Source organism: Hippoglossus stenolepis, chromosome 14, assembly GCF_022539355.2.
Source record: "Hippoglossus stenolepis isolate QCI-W04-F060 chromosome 14, HSTE1.2, whole genome shotgun sequence".
NCBI lineage: Eukaryota > Metazoa > Chordata > Actinopteri > Pleuronectiformes > Pleuronectidae > Hippoglossus > Hippoglossus stenolepis.
Window position 1 is genome coordinate 4,561,892 of NC_061496.1, and position 19,139 is coordinate 4,581,030.

A 19,139-nucleotide genomic window follows, 5' to 3' on the forward strand; every position below is an offset into this window, starting at 1 on the left:
GTTTCTACTTTATATTCATTTGTTTTATTCACTTTTACTCTCATTTAACTATAATGATTAATAATTAATTGACAACTGTTTTCATGACTAAGTTTGAACATTAATTTAGACATTTAAACTGTTGGTCAGACAAAACAAAATATTTGAGGTTGTCACTTTGAGCCGATGGGAATTCTTCTGTTTTACAAACCAAACACTTAATGGACGGATGAAGACAATGATCAGCAGGTGAATCCACAATGACAACTATCATCAGTTGCAGCCAAACTAAATTAGCTAAACGTAAACCACCACCGAGAGTAAATCAATGTCATAGAGGCCATTTGCTTTGCTTTTCATGCATTTATTAAGTTTTTTATCTTAGTTTTGGGCTTCAGTTCAGAGAGGACAGAGACAGAGCTGTGAAGGCAGACAGAGAGGGGAGGCATGCAGCAACAAACAATACTCAACAGGGAAACGACCCAACGAGACTGCTCCTGGGTGTGGTCTCGCATAAACTGAGTCATGGCAGCCTCCGCATCTGGATCCTCCCTCAGTAACTGAGATTTAACATCCTTGTGATATTTACTCTCCAGTTTTTTCACCACAGTTTTCCCAAAGGCTCATTCTTCATGGTGAGTCCATTCAAGGTCTGCCTCACCAGACGTAATGACTGGTTGTTCCACTTCTTCTTTCTCCAGTCGTCCAGAGCACCACATTTTTTCTGCACCTTCCATCTCACCATCGCGACAAAGCCTCGGATCTGCTTCACTCTCTGGCCGATAAAATCGCCTGTATTTTGGATAGTATGATGAATTCCTGACGTTGTTGACATCTTATTGTATGGCATTGCAAATGTCATTTGTTGGTTGCAAGTTAATAGCAGTAAGTGAAGAAATGCAAGTTGTTCGGTGTATTGGCGGGTTGTCCTTCTTCTATGTTGGGTTTATTTGTGCGGAGAGAAAGGAGAAATTCTTCTTTTTATTTTGTATAAAATGTCTTTGATATCAACCTTCTTCTTCTTCTTCTTTGTCCGGTATATTAAAGGATAAACTCTAACTTATATAGCCCACTTGTCCTCTGATCTGAAATGTCTTCGATATCATCCTTTAATGTTTTCTTCATCTCTGTTCGGTTTATTTGTGGGTGGCAACCAACGTCAAAGTGCTTCCCTGCCAGTGAACCCAGAGCAGAGAAGAAGAAGAAGAAGATATCAAGGTGCATTACCGCCATCTACTGTGTCTTCTTCTTCTTCTCTGCTCGGCCCACCGGCGGGTTTAATGTGTAATGTACCAAGATGCATTGGATCTTCAATGAGGTTATGCTTTGATCCGCATTTTTGTTTGTTTGTTTGTCTATTGAATATTAGGTCATTCAAATCTGAATCTCTACGAGTAAATGATCTGATAACTGCACCTTGATGTTGGATGCCAATAAACCGAACAAAGAAAAAGTAGAAGATGATCTGCAATTTGATTTATTCTGTGTGATTGAAATACTGCAATAAAATGAATATGAGTTTAAATGAATCAACACTATGCTAATTCTCATATTCCTCAAAGCAGAGGCCAAGGTCTAAAGGTAGCTAGAGCTTATTTGAAAGCCTCACTCTCAGCTGCACGAAATCATATTCACTATTCACTCATTTAAGCAGCAAATCACTTAATAAGGCTAAAATAATCTCGTCTTTTGTTTTGCTGTTGTAACCAATAAAATCAAAGCAAATCAAGAGATCAAAGACTAGTTTTTTTTTACTTGCAGAGGAAACAAGCAAAAAAAGCAAAGAACTTTCCTTAAAAAACTGAAAAGAGTTTAATTCCAAACAACTCCAGTATTGATTCGTTTTACAGTGGCCTATATGTATCGTTCCATCCATCATATCTAACAGGACATTATCCATTTTTAATACACACTCCGTCCCATGCATGTGAATCTCTAACCTTAGAACACATTGGAACAGAGAAGACAGAACTATGGCTCATAGACAGACATACCTATGTGCTCCAAGTAGAGAAACACAATTGTTGTTACTCAAGCACACACACACACACACACACACACACACACACACACACACACACACACACACACACACACACACACACTAATCAGTGCTACACTTGCTGCCAGTGAGCCTTATTGAAGGCTGTGTTAATGATGACTTAATAGTGTGTCTTTAGATCTGGTCAATAGCTCTAAAGAGCCATGAGTCACATCACCCGGGTATTGAAAATGTCAGTAATGTGCGTGATGACTCAACACTCTGAGAGCAATTGGGTTTATAAAAGCTCAAAGTTCAGCCTTAAAGTTTCAGTGTGTAGAATTTAGTGACATCTAGTGGTGAAGTGTCATGTTGCACATTCACCACACCTCACCCTCCTCTTCCAAACATGAAAGAGAACCTGTGGGTAGCCTTCAGTTGTCATAAAATCTCTTTACTGCATCATTTACACTGTGTTTTAGGCCTAAATGTCCGGGACCGGAAGTGGCTAAGCTAACGGACTTCATTTGAAATATTTTATTGCTCCTACAATCTGTTTATGGCACTCTTAAATTATATTTATATATTATATTGTTTTTGTCCTTTAAATCTGTGGAATGAGGCCACAGAGACAACAGAGGGCTTGTCATCACAGGGGAATCCACAGCATCTCCTCCTGTCAAGAAGTCAGCCACGGCCCAACAGTTTGGTGAGCTCTTCACGACTGAGGTGGGAATCGGACCCACTTTGCAGCTGGTGAATGAAGAGGTAACCTTATACTGGGACTCCACCTCACTGGAGTCCAAGCCCCTTGTATGGTGGAATACCAATGAGCACAAATATCCTCATGTTGCCATGTTAGCAAAGCGCTACCTGGCTGTTTCTGAGTGTTAATGTTAATACTACAGCACAGTTCAACAGTTGATTTTCTACATGCTGCCCCTTCATGAATATATTTTATATTTGTATTCATATCTTTGGATAATATTTATGTTGCACAGGCATAAAAAGAAGCTGAAAGCTGAAACCCTAACCCTTCCTGGTAACATCCTAATATGTGTGCCTAGTGGAGCACACACCACTAGGCACACATATTAGGATGTTACCAGGAAGCCCGATAGGAGGCTGGATTTTCAAAATAAACCACCCCAGACAGTAACAGGATGTTAACAGGAAGCACGCAGAGAGGACAGTTGAAGTCTTTAAAAGAACAACTTTCACAACTGTTCAGCAACATTGTTTGTTCAGCTCAGGTGGTTGAAATGCTTGTAGAGTAAATAAGTGGTTGTGGTTTCAAAACCAGCCCTCGGCAAAAGTTTTATTTTGCTTATTTACTGCTGCTGCTGTTAAATAGAAACACACAAAGTCCTCTCTCTCTCTCTCTCTCTCTCTCTCTCTCTCTCTCTCTCTCTCTCTCTCTCTCTCTCTCTCTCTCTGGGTCTGTCTGTGTCTCTCTCTCAAACTGAAAGAGTCTCTCTGGAACCTGCAGCAAGCACTAGGGACATATTCAAAATTTCTTGGGAGGAATTTTCTAGTTTTTTTTTTAATATGGTGCACCTAAATGAATACTTATTTTACAGTTTTTATTTATTTGAGAGAATATTTGTTATCACAAATTTTGTAAAATTTACTTTTTTAGGTAAGAAAGACACAGCAATAGTCTGTTCAGTTAACCAATGTTGAATACATGTTAAAATACAGTTTTCTGTTCCTTGTTTTTGTTTCCTCAAAACTCAAGATAACAACGTGCACAACTGGAGAAGAAGACCAAAGAGAAGAGATGTGTTTTTAACAATGATTTGAAGCGTGCAAAATATATTTTTAACATTTAAAAATCAATCCACATATTAACCAAACTTTTAATCTCAGGCTCTTTCAGGGTCCAAGTTGGGGTCCGGGGACCTCAGCTCCTCCAAAGTCTCCATTAGATGTTCATCTCATGTAAATAACAACAATAAAAACATGTTCATCTCATGTAAATAACAACAATAAAAACATGTTCATCTCGTGTAAATAACAACAGTAAAAACATTATATTTCACAGTGTGAGTGTTTGGTTTCATTTTGGAAGCTGGTAAACAACCCGGACACGTGTCACCTCTCACCTGCCCTGACTTCTCCCCCCTGATGCTCCCAGCAGCAGCACCTGTCGTCCCAACATCCTTTGCGTGTCCAATATGGAGGAACTGGCGGTGGAGGTCCGCGGCTCCAACGGGGCTTATTACAAGGTAAATACCGGCGTATCCGCGCCTTATCACCGGGGACAGCCCGCCACACGGTGCGGGACATCATCCGGAGGGTGTCGGACTCCAGCTGCGTGTTCCGACCCGTTCCGAAACCACGTCGTTAGCTTGTACTAGCATTGCTAGCCGGAGTTAGCTGGCTAAGCTAGCATCGGTGGGGCAGCTCTCGAACCAGCGACCTTTATCCAACACTCAGCCGGGAACTAACACGAGCTCGTCTCCGATCAGTGGAAACTCATAAAGATTCAAGTTGTTATTTACTGCGCTCGATGTTTGGCGTTAGCTTCCTGGAGCTAAAAGTTAGCTAGCTAGCTAGTTGACGTCAAGACGTGAAGCTAAGTGGGAGCCGAGCGATGATTTATTCGGGTAATTGGGTCGTGTAGCTGCCCGGGATTCGAACGTATAACCCTCGAGTGAACGTGTTTGATGTTTACGAAGCTGAATTTCTGGCCATGACAGTGATTTCTTGTGAAACTTCACGTTGTGTGCGTCTATTATTTGACACCTCATCATGCCCGAGCTATTTTTTCTCTGTGTGTGTGTGAGCCAGCTGTTCCTTGTCAATCCCGACCGGCTGCCATGTCAGTGGAGGGGGTCACCGACACCACAGACTATTTCGAGACTTGCTGCGTAAAGTCTCTTCTCTAACTCCTCTCACTCATCACCTTTGCCACACTGATTCCTCCTTTCCTTTCCTCCTTTCCTTTCCTCTCCTCGTCTCAGTTCAGGCCTCATGAGTCACTTGGTCCTCAGCCCTGGTTGAGTTGTGAAGCTGTGATTCAGTGGTTCTGTAAAAGACCAACTTCAGCGATGTTCTGCTGTACTTTCAGTTTTGATCTGGTTTCATTTCACACTCGTGATGACATAAACCTTGAAGACCGTGTCACAGATCATAGTTTAAACTATTTAAAGCAATTTCCTTAAATACCTGGGCACTATTTTTATCAACTAACTCAGATTGGATCAATATGACAATTGGTGGGGAATTTGTCAGTTGTGGATAAAGACCTGGTGCAATGGTTTAGTCTTATAATTCTGTTAATGTCTCTTTTTTTTAAATCTCATTTCTATCTTGCGTGTCTTTTATTGCATCTTCCTCTCACACTGTATTTACTTTCTATTTATTCATACTTGTTTTGTTCTTCCTTTGCACTCCTTTTTTAACACACCATATAAATACACCTACTTGACTTCATGATAAGGGGGGTGGGGGGAAACACAACATCCAGTTCAAATTGTGTTTTGACACCAGTGTAGCTTGTCAGTAGGACACAGGCTGGATTTATTGACCATTAGCTAAACGTAGAATACTACAGACTTAAAACAACAGGACTTTTGGGCTCCAGAACACGTAGCACATCTAACTGCTGTATTTCTTTGACCAAGTCATAGCATAAAGTGAGTTGATAATGTGTAAAACACAGACACAGGAATGTACTCAGCTTGCTTTGTGCTGCATGCTCTGGCACTTAATAGCAGCCAGACACATTTGGCATGTAACACATGGCTTGTACCAGCACAGCACACCCAGAATACCCAAACAAATTCCCCTGTCCCTCTGGGTGTGGAGCCATGCAGATTATTTTAGTTTATTTGCTCAGGCTTCGAGGTATCTGTAAATACATGTTCCGCCTCTTTAATAAATTAGGTGTGAGTGGAACTTTATTCATGGAGACTCGAAGAATTGATAAATGACATCTGAAAGAAAAATTACATACACAGAACAAGTGGTTATTCTTTTTTTTTTTGTAAGGAAACTACCAGAGATAAACTGGAACCAGTGAATGTTTAAGTATATTTTCAAGCAAATATTCCAATTGATCAACTATCAGAGAAGTTGCTGATTATGTTTCTGTCGATTGACTGATCGTCAAACTTCTAAAAATCATTTTATACTCTTAATTTTGTAGAAATGTTTTGCAAAATACTATATTAACTCTTTGTTGTGTTACTTCCATGCACATTTATCTGTATCAGCCAGTAAGGTATTTTGTGTATGAGGAAGCAGCTAAAGAACTCAGACATCACCCTGAGAGAGGGAAGACAACACTTGATGAGGGAGAGACAACAACACGAGAGAACAGTCGTGTTTCAGATTTTAATGGACTCACCTTGAAGCTCTGCTCCTCGCAGTTTCTGCAAATTGTTTGCAAATCCTTTATGTCCTTCACAAGGTTTCTTCAAGAATCACAGTCATTTTCCTCCGTATTCCTCAGTTGAACTCAGTTGCTCTTCAGTTCAGTCATGTTCTAACAGCTTTGTGTATGTCTGTCTGTCTTGCAGGGCCTTGTCAAAGACATCCACGATGACTCTCTCACCATTGCCTTTGAGAACAAGTGAGTCGTATTCCAGCTGCAGTCTTAAATCACGTCAGGTTCAAGATATTTAAGACAAATGTTGTGAGCACCATGTTTTAACAAGGGTGGAAACTACTGTTATATTTTCAGTTGGCAGCCAGAACGCCAGGTGCCCTTCAATGATGTCAGGTTGCCCCCACCCGCCGACGCCAAGAAGGAGATTGGGGAGGGCGAGGAGGTGGAGGTGAGGAGCACACACATGTGGTCTTTCTCTTTATTTTACTTTCTTGTCTCTCTCTGTTGGTGGTCTTACTCTGTCTTCATCTCCTGACAGATCCTCTCCAGAGCCAATGATCAGGAGCCCTGTGGTTGGTGGCTGGCTAAAGTTTGCATGATGAAGGGAGACGTGAGTGTTATTCATTATGAAGCTTTTACACTTCACACTCAATGTTTACATTAAAATGAATGCTTTTAAGTATTTCAGCATTATTATCAAAAATGTACGAGTTTTGTCACTAAAACATTGTTTTTGTTGTCTGTCTTGAGGTTAAAAAAACCTTTTACTCATGTCATAATTGCGATATAATCAATATGCTAAAATTCATTTCACACACACTTGTCTGTACTTTCAGTTCTATGTGATTGAGTACGCAGCGTTTGATGCCACCTACAACGAGATCGTGACCTTTGAGCGCGTGCGTCCAGTCAACCCCAACAAGGCCATCACCAAGAACTCCTTCTACAAGTGCTCTGTCCCTGTTCCTCAGGACCTACAAGAAGCGTACGTACACCACGACAAGGGTGGTGGACACATCTTAGTCTTACAGCTTGTGTATTTCACGATTCACATAGTATTTATACTTTTGATCGGACTTTTAAAAAGTATTTAATTGATCTCGTATCACAGGTGCCAGAATGAGAACGCCCATAAGGAATTCAAGAAGGCCGTGGGAGCTCTTACTGTCTCTTACTGCCCAGAGACCAGCGAACTAGTGATTGTGGTAACTGCTTTAATCCTGTCGTCAATATGTCTGTGTAGTGGATGACTCTTCTTAGTCGTCGTCCACAAAGAAGCAGCTCCATGTATGTTAATAATTCATTCTTTTATTTTGTGTGTGTGTGTGTTTAGTCCACCAATGAGACAACAGTGAAGCGTGTGTCTCTGCTGAGTGACATGCACCTGCGCAGTCTCAGGACCAAGCTGCTTCTGATGTCACGCAACCAGGAAGCTACAAAACATCTGGAGGTCAGTTAGTAACCTGGGAAACCACCTGCTCATTGAGGTCACACAGGAAGCTTAGCAATCATATGATCGTGTACCACATTCCTTTGTGTTTTATCGAAGTACAACTAGTGTTGATCAAAACAGTCCTGTGTCAGGCAGGTGGATGTGGATTTTCAGTTTTCGTAAACTATGATAACTTCTCTCATAAAAACATATTTCAAATGATTACAGCTGTGTTTTTCTGTATCGTCAGACAAAGTCAAGTGAGATGCATCTCCTTCTTTGTTCAGAGCTCCAGGCAGCTGGTGTCGTCCTTCCAGGAGGAGTTCGTTGTGAGGATGGATCTGATGGGTCTGGCCATCGGCACCCACGGCAGCAACATCCAGCAAGCTCGCAAAGTTCCAGGTGTCACTGCCATCGAGCTGGATGAGGAAACTGGCACTTTCAGGATTTATGGCGAGGTAGGGTGGTGCCTGACCGAGTGGTGCTCGAAGCTTCAGAGGAAAAGGAGTGAATGAACCCAAGTCTAAGAAACATAATATGGACACATTTAAATTTGTTTATGTACCTGTGTTTTAGTTGAATGTATAATGGATAAAGTAACTGGGTTTTCTTCTAGAATGCAGAGGCGGTGAAGAAGGCCAGGGGCTTCCTGGAGTTTCTGGAGGATTTTGTCCAGGTGCCAAGGAACTTCGTTGGTATGTAGACGCGCACATTTCCTGCTTGAGATTGGAAATCCCGAAAATCTCTTTTTACCAGCAGCAGTCACAGAGAAGCTGAAAATTAGATGCTCTGTGTGTTGTGCTTTTCTATATATGTGTTTGTTCTCCAACTTTGAAAAACTCTTAAAACTTTTACTATATTAAGTGTTTTGTATCCTGGGTCTGATCCTACTGACTGCTTTTAATTGTTTCTTATTGGACTTCAATTCTTCATTTTTAACTTGTTGAGCACATTATAACTGTGTTTTAGGTTCTGTGTAAATTAAGTTGATTATTGTCATCTGTAACTTTGTAAAATCACATCACAATTTAATTTTAAACTTCAAAAAATTGTTATATATTCTATATTTACTAATTTAGTTGATTGTCTGCAGGCAAAGTGATCGGTAAGAATGGTAAAGTCATCCAGGAGATTGTGGACAAGTCCGGTGTGGTGAGGGTGAGGATAGAAGGAGACAATGACAACAAGCAGCCCAAACAGGAAGTAAGTCTGCTGCAGCAGCGTGTTCACTGCGGCTGATAAAGCTGCTTGAAGAGAAAAGATAACAGCCAGTTTCACACAACTATACAAATGATGTTCACTCATTCCCATACTAACAGTGCGTTGTCTTTTTGTGTTTAGGTGACACAGGGAATGGTCCCCTTCACCTTTGTTGGTACTAAGGAGAGTATTGGCAATGTTCAGGTCTTGCTGGAGTATCACATCTCGTACCTCAATGTAAGGACAGTACGTATGTGTGCGTGTATGTGATGCATGTTTATTTATGTTATAATTTTCTGGAAACCTTTCTAATACTAACCAGTGTTTCACTAATGAAAAGCATGAATTGATGATGCATGTTGGAATAATCTGCATAGACACAACCTAACTCACATCTATCTGGCTGTCTACACCGCTTCATAACCCATCACAAAATCTTTAAAAAAAACATGCTGCTTTGATTTGATCTTGTGCTGTGCAGGTATACAAAGTGATATCAGATGGAGTAGTATTAAAAAAAAAAACAATCAGTAATGATGTGTAAGGCCTGGGTAACAAAACAACATCAATAATAATTATCGCAATAGAATTTTCATTAATAGCAACATAACTAAAGATTTGTAAAATGTTTTGTTTGCCGTTCTCTGCTCATAAAGAAGAAATGAAAACCACAAACTTCAATCTAACGTAAAAACAAAATCAACTTGTCAAAGAAGAACAGAAGCCATTTATTTATGTGTGGCTACTGTGTCTGTCGTCATCTTGTCAATACATTAAACACAAGATGATCTTTCAGACTTAGCGATCCATTGATCATATTATCGGTTTTGTTGAGATAAATCAAAGTAACATGTTGCAGCATCAGTACAACCAGATGTGAAGTTTTCCACACATATATTAATACCACCTCTGTTGAAGTTAAATTCCACGTTGAAACACCTGATTATTCTTATTTATCGTGAATCACACTTCATGATAATCATGACCAATGATCACTTTGCTGCTCTGTGGTGTGTATTTTGCTGTGTGTGTGTTTATGTATGTGCATGGTCTGTGCCACGTGGGTGTGTTTGTTTTGTGCGTAGGACATAGTGGAGCTTCTTTCCGAGGGCCAGCGACTCGAGGAAGAGCTGAGGCTGAATCTGGATTTTGCACAGGGAACCAGCCTAGCAAGATTCAGAATAAGCAACAGCATGCACACTGGATGTGATATAGATGTGTGTATGATAACTGCATGCTGACCAGTGATGACATCTCTAAAAGATTTGATTGATTTCCTGAAAATGCTAAATTATTATAATCACATCTTCTTTTTTCTTGCTTTTCTTTCTGTCTGATTCTCTTTCACTTTATTTGAACCTTTTCACTTATTTATTTTTCGCCCAGGAGGTTGAGCAGCTTCGTCTGGAGAGGATGCAGATTGACGAGCAGTTGCGTCAGATCACCCAGGGTCAGAGGGGGGAGAGAGGAGAGAGGGGCGAGAGGGGCGAGAGAGGAGAGAGGGGGGACAGAGGAGGAGCGTACAATGCAGATGGCAGCGCCAATGCCTCCTCGTCCACCGTACATGTCGGTCGCTCCTACAACAGTCGTGGCCGTGGACGCAGAGGCCACAGCTACAGCACTGGATATGGTAGGCACCTTTAAAATCAGCTTATATGGTTCCAGATACTGTGTTGAAATAGTCTGTGCACAAATTATAAAATAAAAAGCTCCAGTATGTTCACATCTGTCCTAACTTCTTCTCTCTGTCTTCTTGTGCATCTGCCTGAGTTCAGGTACCAACTCAGAGCAGTCCAACGCCTCTGAGACCGACTCAGAGCGCAAGGAGGAGCTCAGTGACTGGTCCCTGGCTGGGGAGGACCAGGACAGGTGAATAGCTTCAAACTATTGAACCCAAAGATGAACAAACATGTTCATCTGCCATTAAAGGAAGTTTTATTAGCCTGACCATCTTTTGTTATGTAGCTATTGATTATTCGGCAGTGGATGTTTTTCATTAGATTTTTTATGAATGGATCAGTGTGAGATGTTGATTGGTTTACTAACTGACTTCCAGGGACAGGGAGCGAGGCCAACGGCCACAGAGAGATGGTCGTCGGAGGCCAGGACCCGGCAGAGGCCGTGGAGGAAGAGGAGGAAGAGGAGGAAGAGGATACAGCAACAGTTATGGTAAAATATACTATCATACACTTTTTACAGTTGTTGTTGTCACAAATAGGCAGGAAGGCAGTCTAAGTAAACAATAGTAAGCAGTAATAAAGGCTAGTGGCTATGTTTTCACCAGGTACTTTCTTATGCCTCCGTGTTGGTGTTGAGAAGATCACTGTGAACAATTTCTTTTGGCCTCATGAACATGATATCTTTCAAACGCCTTCAAAAATCTTTCTCAACAATTAAGGTGGAAATTACGACAAATTTTCAGACAAATTACTATTTGATAAAATGATGAACTGATGTCCAGACGGTCAAAGGTCAACTTCACTGTGACCTCATAATGAAACCACTTTTATAACCTTGATTTAACGAAACACTTCAGGAACAGAAGGGGAGATTTTAATCATGTTTCCTGTAACTTAACTTGAGTCTGTAAATGTAGTTTTATCTTTTACTTCTTCAACCTCAACGTGGACTGAACGATGAACCAGCACTAATTGGCAGAGATAGATTTGCGACAAGTTTTGTGAACATGTGAACGGGGCTTTCGAGGACACACTGTGTAGAGAGGAACTACCACACACCTTTCTCTTTTCTTAAAAGTAGGTTTGATTCATCGAAGTCTAACTTGTTTGTCTCTCTGCAGCAGGGCCCCAGGGCCACGAGGATAACAATGCCTACGGAGTCCTGGAGACCAACACGGAGACCGACCACACAGCCGATACAGATGCTAGCGAGTCAAACTTGCCTACAACCCGCCGCAGAAGGTCTCGGCGACGCAGAACTGACGAGGACGCCACACTGATGGACGGCATGAGCGAGTCGGACAACGCCTCAATGAGTGAAAATGGAATAGGTATGGAAGTCACATGATCTATAATATTATTAAACCTCATTGGTCCTAGTTGTCAAAGGATGCTCTAAACGTTTCCTTCTTGGAGCCGACTGTTGCTGTCAGAGTTTCAGTTAATCAGTGTGAAATCAGTCAGTGCAGTTTAATGACGGTTTTAAGCCCCAAATCAATCGCTGTCTTTGTGATGACCCAACAACCCGTAGATGACCCGGAAGCTAAATCTCAGCGTCGTAACCGTAGTCGACGTCGCCACATCCGCCTGCCTGAGGAGAGGCAGCCAGGTAACCATGACAACCTCCAGTGTGCTCACCCCTGGTCCCTGGCTCTGAATGGCTTATTGAGAAAGTTGAACACCAGGCCTCATGTTTGCTTGTGTGTCTCCAACTTACTAAACAACGACTTCTCCTATAACGGGTTAGACAGTAAACATGCATCTTCCGTGTGTTATTTTGGCCTCATAATTCATTACTAATAACTCAGCCACAACTTGTTTTGTGTCGTCATCTACGCAAATATCAGTCAAGTTGTCGCTCAACTTGTGTAACTTTCCGAAAGCTGACAACCATGCCTGCTTTTCACAGTCATTGCACAGGTGTTAACATTCCTCACCTCGCACTGCCACCACTGTTTGTGTTCTGCTTCTCTACAGGGAGAGTAAGAGGTGCTGTCATCCTCATCGGGATGAAGTTCCAAACATGGGGCAGATTTGTTTAGAGCTATGCAGCCGTCTCAGCATCTCGGCTTCTGTCTTATTTTACCATGGTTTTTCTTTCCTCTTGTCTTGTGTGTACAGTGACTGTGGCTGACTACATATCCAGGGCTGAATCTCAGAGCAGAGAGTTGACCTCTACCGACCCCAAGAAGATAACCAAGGATGTGGTTAGTACTCAAGTGATCAAATTGTTGGCAGACCACAGGTGACCTTCATAAAAGCTCTTGGTGAACGACCATCACGTATTAAACGGAAGGATTTTCTCCAAATTACTTGCGAGGGTATCTTGAGATTATAAACTTTTGGAGCTGATTGGTCAATGACAAGAAAAACATGGTCCAAAAAACTAATTTTACTAGATAACTCCATAATTAGGGTGAGAATCTAAAGCATCAGAAAAGTGATGTCAGGAAAAATTCCCTATGAGTCAGAAAATTACATCATACATAGTTTAAAAATGCATTTTTCTAGTCATCTCTGCATCCTATTGGACTATAGACACGACCTGAAGCTTATATAGATACATGATCATATCTTTAAATTAAATATTTAGCATTGCCTGATGGCCCCTCTGATACTTTTATTTAATGTAAATATTGCCTTTTGATTCTTTTCAAAACTTCTCTGTGCCACATGTCTCTTCAGGCTCAGGTGGATGCCATCGCTGAGCACAGCCCGCCGTCTCCCCCGGCAACCACCAATGGTTCCAACAACAGCGACGCCGCTGCTGACGGTGAGGGCAGCAGCAAAGCTCCCAGGTCTCCCAGTGAGAGGCCGGCCAAAGTGTCCTACGAGGACCCAAGCCCACAGCCCGTTGTTAACGGACTCTCCTAGTCAGACCGCATCAAAGGAAATGGTTTCAAATATTTGAACACGTTTGGCTGCACTGAATTTAATCTCACTGTCTCTAGAGCAGCCCTCGTCTAAATACAAAAAGCACTGTTCTTTTTTTTTTTTAACGTTACGAATATTTGAAACCTGTTTCACTGTGCAAGTTTTAGAGGTCTAACCCTAAACCCCATTTTACATGTGTTCTGTTCCAACTATCCACTTTACTACATTTTTTTTACAATAGTTCTTCCTGTATGAGCTTGCCAAAGATAGTCAAACACACTCAGACGTACATACATCTCTATTCTACTGTTCCTCTCAGTCCACTCTTCGTTGAGAGCTCAGGGGGAGGTCGGACTGAATGCAGTATTTGTAAAAAAAACGCAGACAGGGATTCAGTTCGAACCCATAACTGTGGTATGACTTCAGCAGTTGTTTTTATTGGTATAAATAACATCATAGCAGGGTTTTAGAATAAGAAATCATGCCTTTTAACAGGCAGATGCAGAAAGATGCTTCCACACCCTTTTTCAGGATGTTTTATGAAATCTGAAGTCGTTTGGAACTTCAGCGTTCTGCATGAGCAGCGGCTCAGTGCAGGCAGGTGTGTCGGAACCCCCCAAGTATGTAAGACATACACGTGATCAGCTGTTGTGCCTTGAGAGTAGATTCAACATGTCGTTGCCTGGCTCTGCACACCATCTGAGATCCGCTCACTCATTTCCGTGTTACTTGGTCGCCTCCACCTGTCACAGTGGAACCAGAGCAGCCGTCTCCTTTGTGCTACATGTACCGGCACTGTCGGCAGGTGCAGGCCGACACTGAGACCCTGGTAGGATTTCAGAGGCATATCTTTTTTAATTCAGGTGTGTCTATTCTTAATGTTTGTGGGGCAAATGAGTCCAGTTATCCGAGTTTGACGTTAGCTGCTTTGTTTTTCAATATGCAACCACTTTGGTCATAGAAGAAATGTTATTACAGAGTGTCTGGAGAGGAAACAAACAATGGAGGAGTTGTTTTCTTTGCACTGAAACTTAACCTTTTTCTTTGTTTAAAAAAAAAAGTTGATTGTAGTCGAGTCTGGAAAGTGACCTGTTACTGTTTCGTGCTGGACAGAGATGTAGCCATCAGTGCTGGGTTTCCTGGAAACATCTCGTTTCATCGATTCCTCTATTGGAATTAACAGATTCAAAGCACATTGTTTGTCTTTTGAGATTTCCCCTCTCCGGTTCCGACTGAAACAGAAATCCTGTCGCAGCAGCAAGAACCAGACGAGCCGGGTGTTGAGATGTTTCTGGGAAACCAAGCAAGTGTCATTTTCACGATTCTTCCACAGACCAACTGGTTGGAAACTGGTCATGACTGTTCCATTTAGGAAGGAGATTTATTTGGTTTATTTATTTAAAAAGTGTACAGTATTTAAAAAAAACAAAAGGAAAAAAAAACAAGAGAAGCTCTTCATTTTCTTGACACTAAACAACATGTTGCCGAGGGGTTTATTTTGGAGACATAAGACAATTTGGACTACTGAGGGTTGTGACATCCAGTATGTTTTTTTTAAGGATCATTCTGGTTGGTTGATGTGCAATATGTTTTGTATGCAGGTAGTTCTTAAATAAACTTGATCTTCTGTATAGATCTAAACTCGACTGTGTGCTCTGTTGCTGCCACATCACTTCACTGGAGCATTTTCAATTTAACTCAGTTCAGTCACTTCACAGTCCAGCCGTCAAATTATTACATTCATCAAGATACAAATTAAAAATGTAATGTTTAGCAGTATATTCATATCGTGTCTATTTTGAAAATTAAGCTGAGCGTTTTTTTTCTTAAATGTGAGCCACTGAGCATCTCCATGTACTGAGGCTCACGCCCTCTGCAGTGGCTGCAGGTTCGACTCCCAACTTGCAGCCCTTTGTCTTCATGTCTTTCTCACCCATTCACACTTAATCTGTTCTTTCAATTAAAGCAATAAATATCCTAAAATAATAATATGTCTATGTAGATGTAAAGAGTTTGTTCTATAACTGTTCCTTCCATCCGTACTGGTCACAAGAGAAATCTCCTAAAGCTAAAATGATGCCGGACAGTATATGAGTTAATCAAATCAAGTGGGTGTGTTTTTTAAGTGCAGTGTTTGTAGTGTGCAACAAATATTTTAATGTACTTATCGGAATATGAGTTGTTTTGACTTGAAAAAAACATCTACGAGCTTCAATTCATTTGCTAAAAAGTTCACAAAATAAATTTAAATATAATGAGGCAGGGCTCTGTTGACATTTTGTACAGTGTGATTTTATTTGAGAACAATCAGTTAGAAAAGTGGTAATCACTCAGTCAGCTCAAGATCAGGAGCAGAGTGAAATCACATTAATGTCCGACCAGCATCTCCATCTCTATTTCTTCATCTGTCCGTCCATCAGATCCTTGGCTTCATTTATCTTTGCTGCGAGGTACGGAGATCCGCCTGGGACACACAATCAATCAAATCACGGGATAAAACTACATATATCAGTCTTTGCAGTCATGCTAAACACAGTGTTTACATGTTAGAACAGACTGTAAAAACTTAAAATATTTTAATAGTTAACAGCTGATGCCAGAGATCAGTCAGAACTTTTAAAGCTTCTTCTCACCTCGATCTGGATGGTTCAGGATCATCAATTTTCTGTGGGCTTCTCTGATCTTATTTCTATTGGCCGTTGGACTGGAAAACAAAGATACATCATCAATTATTAATGTAATAATCTGTGCAGATAGGTTTATTTGATGCACATATTAAAACCAGAGTTGACAAAACAGAATAAGAAGTTAATAAAACCAACTTAACATCGCCCAAAAACCATATAATAATTGTCAGTGGTAAACTGTTCCAAAGAGTGAAAACGTACCTGACGCCTAAAACAAGGGCAGCTTCTCTCTTGTTCATCTTTGGTTCAAACCCCCCTCTGTAGAACCCTCCTCCAAAAGCCTGTGACAACATATTCAGCAAACAGCTCACAGCCTGGATCCATACTCGCAAAAACACTTATTATAAACTAATCTAAAGTGAAATGAGGGATGAAGAGAAATCTAGCACATATACTAGTATTTACAGGTATGTGTGCTGGTTTCCTACTCACCGTCGTGGGGAAGCTCTGAAGAGCCTGTTTCATCTGAGGCTCCATCTGCTTCATGGCCTGCATGGCATAACGGCCTGAGAGACAAAGAGGAGTGAGAGGCAGATATATTATGTTCAGTTTATTAGGTACAGCTAGCTAAAAGAAAATACAGCAGACCTGCAACATCCTGACCTTCATTAAGTTATAGTGTTCAGATTCTATTCGGTCCAACAAGGAGGTTTTGTTTTCATTGCTATTTGTTTGTGTGTCTGTCAGAAAGTTTGCTAAAAAACTACCGCACCAATTTCCAGGACATTTTATGGAAGAGTCACCAAAGAAGAAGCCAAGACATTCTGCAGAGGATCCACAGAAACAGGGAAATCTAGAATAGTTTGCACCTTGTAACATCCAAATATCGTTCAAAAGATTATATATACAGTCAGCTGGCAGTTTATTAATTCAATTCAATTCAGTTTGTATAGCACCAGATTATAATAAACATTATCTCAAAGCACTTTACATATCATTCAGAGAGATGTTTATTCAAGTGTGTGTTATGTTGAAGTGCTTATTTGAGGCTGTACTGCAACATACAGCGATATGTTGGTTATCTAGTCTGTCATTAGAAACAGAAACGAGGTGGACAGAGAACTGAATTGGATGAGAGGTGAAAGGTCTTCAGGAAACACAAGCAAGTCCTGAAGACACCATGGAAACATCTGTACAGTTAAACACACGTGTGCCAGATGTGTCTTCTTTCTATGAGTTTGTTCTTCTTATACGTCTATAACATTATGTGTTCAAGTTTTCACGTGACACAGCTCTACATTTATTCATTTAATTCGAACACCACCTTGTTTCCTCGTCACATTGCACCCTGCTGATTGTTATTTATCTTACATTTGCTTATCTTTGTAAACTCTGTTTTTAAAGAAGTGCTTTATAAACGCATGAATACAGTTTATATCAGATATAAATGAGGAAGGTTGTTACCGACAAACCCAGCAGCAGCCAGAGCCAGTCCCGCTGCCACCATGGAGCTGGCCTGCACGGGGACAGAGAAGCACACGGAGACATGAGGAGGACTCACAGAAGATCAACATGCAGCAAACTGCAGCTGCGACGTAAACACACGTCACATGGAGTCTAGCTCGAGCTTTTCCTCACTGACGCTAGTTTCACACATTCAAACCACTTCTTAGAACTCAGTGAAAGTTGGTGCAGCGGCTGATTAGAGCCGTAAATCAAACGTGAACTCGGTTTGGGTCATGTCGTGCTGGATCCAACACACATGACTGAGGCTAACGTTAGCTTAGCCGTGTGGAAGGGACGTTATCTCATGTCCTGGTTGGATTCCTGAGCCTGAAGCCACGTGCAGGTGATCAGTGCATCCAGAGGACAGCAGGTCCGACCCACCATGTCCGTGTGTTCAGGTCCGTGTCCGCTGAAGATCAGGATCCTAACGTTTGACCTCTCGTCTCCATGTCGCTCTGCGCCCCGCTCCTCTGTTTACGCCGGAAACGGAAGGGGACTGTCGTAAAGCAGCAGAGTTGCCAGATTTGACTGTTTTGTTAAAAACAGCTGCACAGAACCTGCTCATTATGAATATAATTATCTATCCTTAATAAAATCTGTTTATGTTAATGTTCCCTAACATGTAGAAAATAAAGTCCTACAAGAAACACAGTATTGATCTTAGTGAGTTATGTTCTGGGGCTACAATTTGTACAAGTATGTTTGTTTACATTTGTAAAATAACATGTGCCAAATTAAATTGTAGCACTTTCTCATTCCTACGTATTAACTAATTACGTTTAAATTAATCAATTAATTATTAAACACTAATAACTATCAATAATCACTTTAATACTGAAGAACATTTAAAACACAAACATTCCTCGGCCAGTTCTGAAGTTGGTCTATAACTTCCTGATGATTTCTTCACTGGTTTATGAACTTTAATAAGTTGTTTATTGCTTTTGAAACACCTGCACACATCTGTCCATTCCCCCTCACACATGATGTTATTGTACAGGTCAAACCAACGTCTCTATATAAATCTTCTTGTTTGCTGGTCCCTCAGGTGAACCCGAATCCAAGATGGAGTCCACTCAGAGCCTTTTGGTGGTAGGTTCAGTTTTACCTTACAATGGAGGTTTAACATGCATTTAACACCTTTATTAACCTTTAAAAATAATTAGCTAACATTGTCATGTTAGCTAACTTGTCTCATTTTAGCTAAGTTGTCTCATTTTAGCTAACTTGTCTCATTTTAGCTAAGTTGTCTCATTTTAGCTAACTTGTCTCATTTTAGCTAACTTGTCTCATGTTTGCCAACTGTCTGGTGTTAGCCAACTATTAGCAAACCTTCTGTTGTTAGCTAACTGTCTCACGTTAGCAAACTGTCTACAAACTGTCTCACGTTAGCAAACTGTCTACAAACTGTCTCACGTTAGCAAACTGTCTACAAACTGTCTCACGTTAGCAAGCTGTTAGCAGAATGTCTGGTGTTAGCCAACTGGTGTTAAGACTAATGAGAAAACCTATATTGTGCCTGGTT

At 41.0% G+C, this 19,139-nt stretch overlaps 2 protein-coding genes across 3 annotated transcripts; one reads left to right on the top strand and one right to left on the bottom strand.

The window, feature by feature from the left end:
* Positions 1–4,034: 4,034 nt before the first annotated feature.
* fxr1 (fragile X mental retardation, autosomal homolog 1) lies at positions 4,035–15,127 on the top strand. Of its 2 annotated transcripts, none has more exons than XM_035175880.2 (18): positions 4,035–4,188; positions 6,487–6,539; positions 6,651–6,744; positions 6,835–6,906; positions 7,133–7,281; positions 7,408–7,501; positions 7,630–7,746; positions 8,016–8,186; positions 8,345–8,423; positions 8,822–8,931; positions 9,070–9,174; positions 10,315–10,558; positions 10,704–10,797; positions 10,985–11,097; positions 11,729–11,938; positions 12,139–12,216; positions 12,729–12,814; positions 13,293–15,127. In XM_035175880.2, the coding sequence occupies exons 1-18, from the start codon at positions 4,138–4,140 to the stop codon at positions 13,479–13,481; spliced, it is 2,109 nt and encodes a 702-aa protein (XP_035031771.1). In that variant the 5' UTR covers positions 4,035–4,137; the 3' UTR covers positions 13,482–15,127. The 2 variants fall into 2 exon arrangements, with proteins under 2 accessions (XP_035031771.1, XP_035031772.1); XM_035175881.2 differs by having other exon boundaries at positions 9,070–9,165.
* A 624-nt stretch (positions 15,128–15,751) lies between these two features.
* dnajc19 (DnaJ (Hsp40) homolog, subfamily C, member 19) lies at positions 15,752–18,127 on the bottom strand. Its single transcript, XM_035175882.1, has 6 exons — positions 17,996–18,127; positions 17,573–17,624; positions 16,601–16,674; positions 16,370–16,449; positions 16,115–16,185; positions 15,752–15,945 (listed from the first exon to the last, which is right to left on the bottom strand). The coding sequence occupies exons 1-6, from the start codon at positions 17,996–17,998 to the stop codon at positions 15,875–15,877; spliced, it is 351 nt and encodes a 116-aa protein (XP_035031773.1). The 5' UTR covers positions 17,999–18,127; the 3' UTR covers positions 15,752–15,874.
* Between the last annotated feature and the right edge of the window lie 1,012 nt (positions 18,128–19,139).

What these genes read in the sequence shown, in the direction of transcription:
- fxr1 (XM_035175880.2), top strand. Translation starts at nt 4,138, where the DNA reads ATGGAGGAACTGGCGGTGGAGGTCCGCGGCTCCAACGGGGCTTATTAC. An exon ending in GGGAGGGCGAGGAGGTGGAG is followed by an intron (nt 6,745 to 6,834) that starts GTGAGGAGCACA and finishes ATCTCCTGACAG; the next exon opens with ATCCTCTCCAGAGCCAATGA. An exon ending in ACAAGCAGCCCAAACAGGAA is followed by an intron (nt 8,932 to 9,069) that starts GTAAGTCTGCTG and finishes TTTTGTGTTTAG; the next exon opens with GTGACACAGGGAATGGTCCC.
- dnajc19 (XM_035175882.1), bottom strand. An exon ending in GGCTGCTGCTGGGTTTGTCG is followed by an intron (nt 16,675 to 17,572) that starts GTAACAACCTTC and finishes TTTGTCTCTCAG; the next exon opens with GCCGTTATGCCATGCAGGCC. An exon ending in GCCCTTGTTTTAGGCGTCAG is followed by an intron (nt 16,186 to 16,369) that starts GTACGTTTTCAC and finishes TTTGTTTTCCAG; the next exon opens with TCCAACGGCCAATAGAAATA.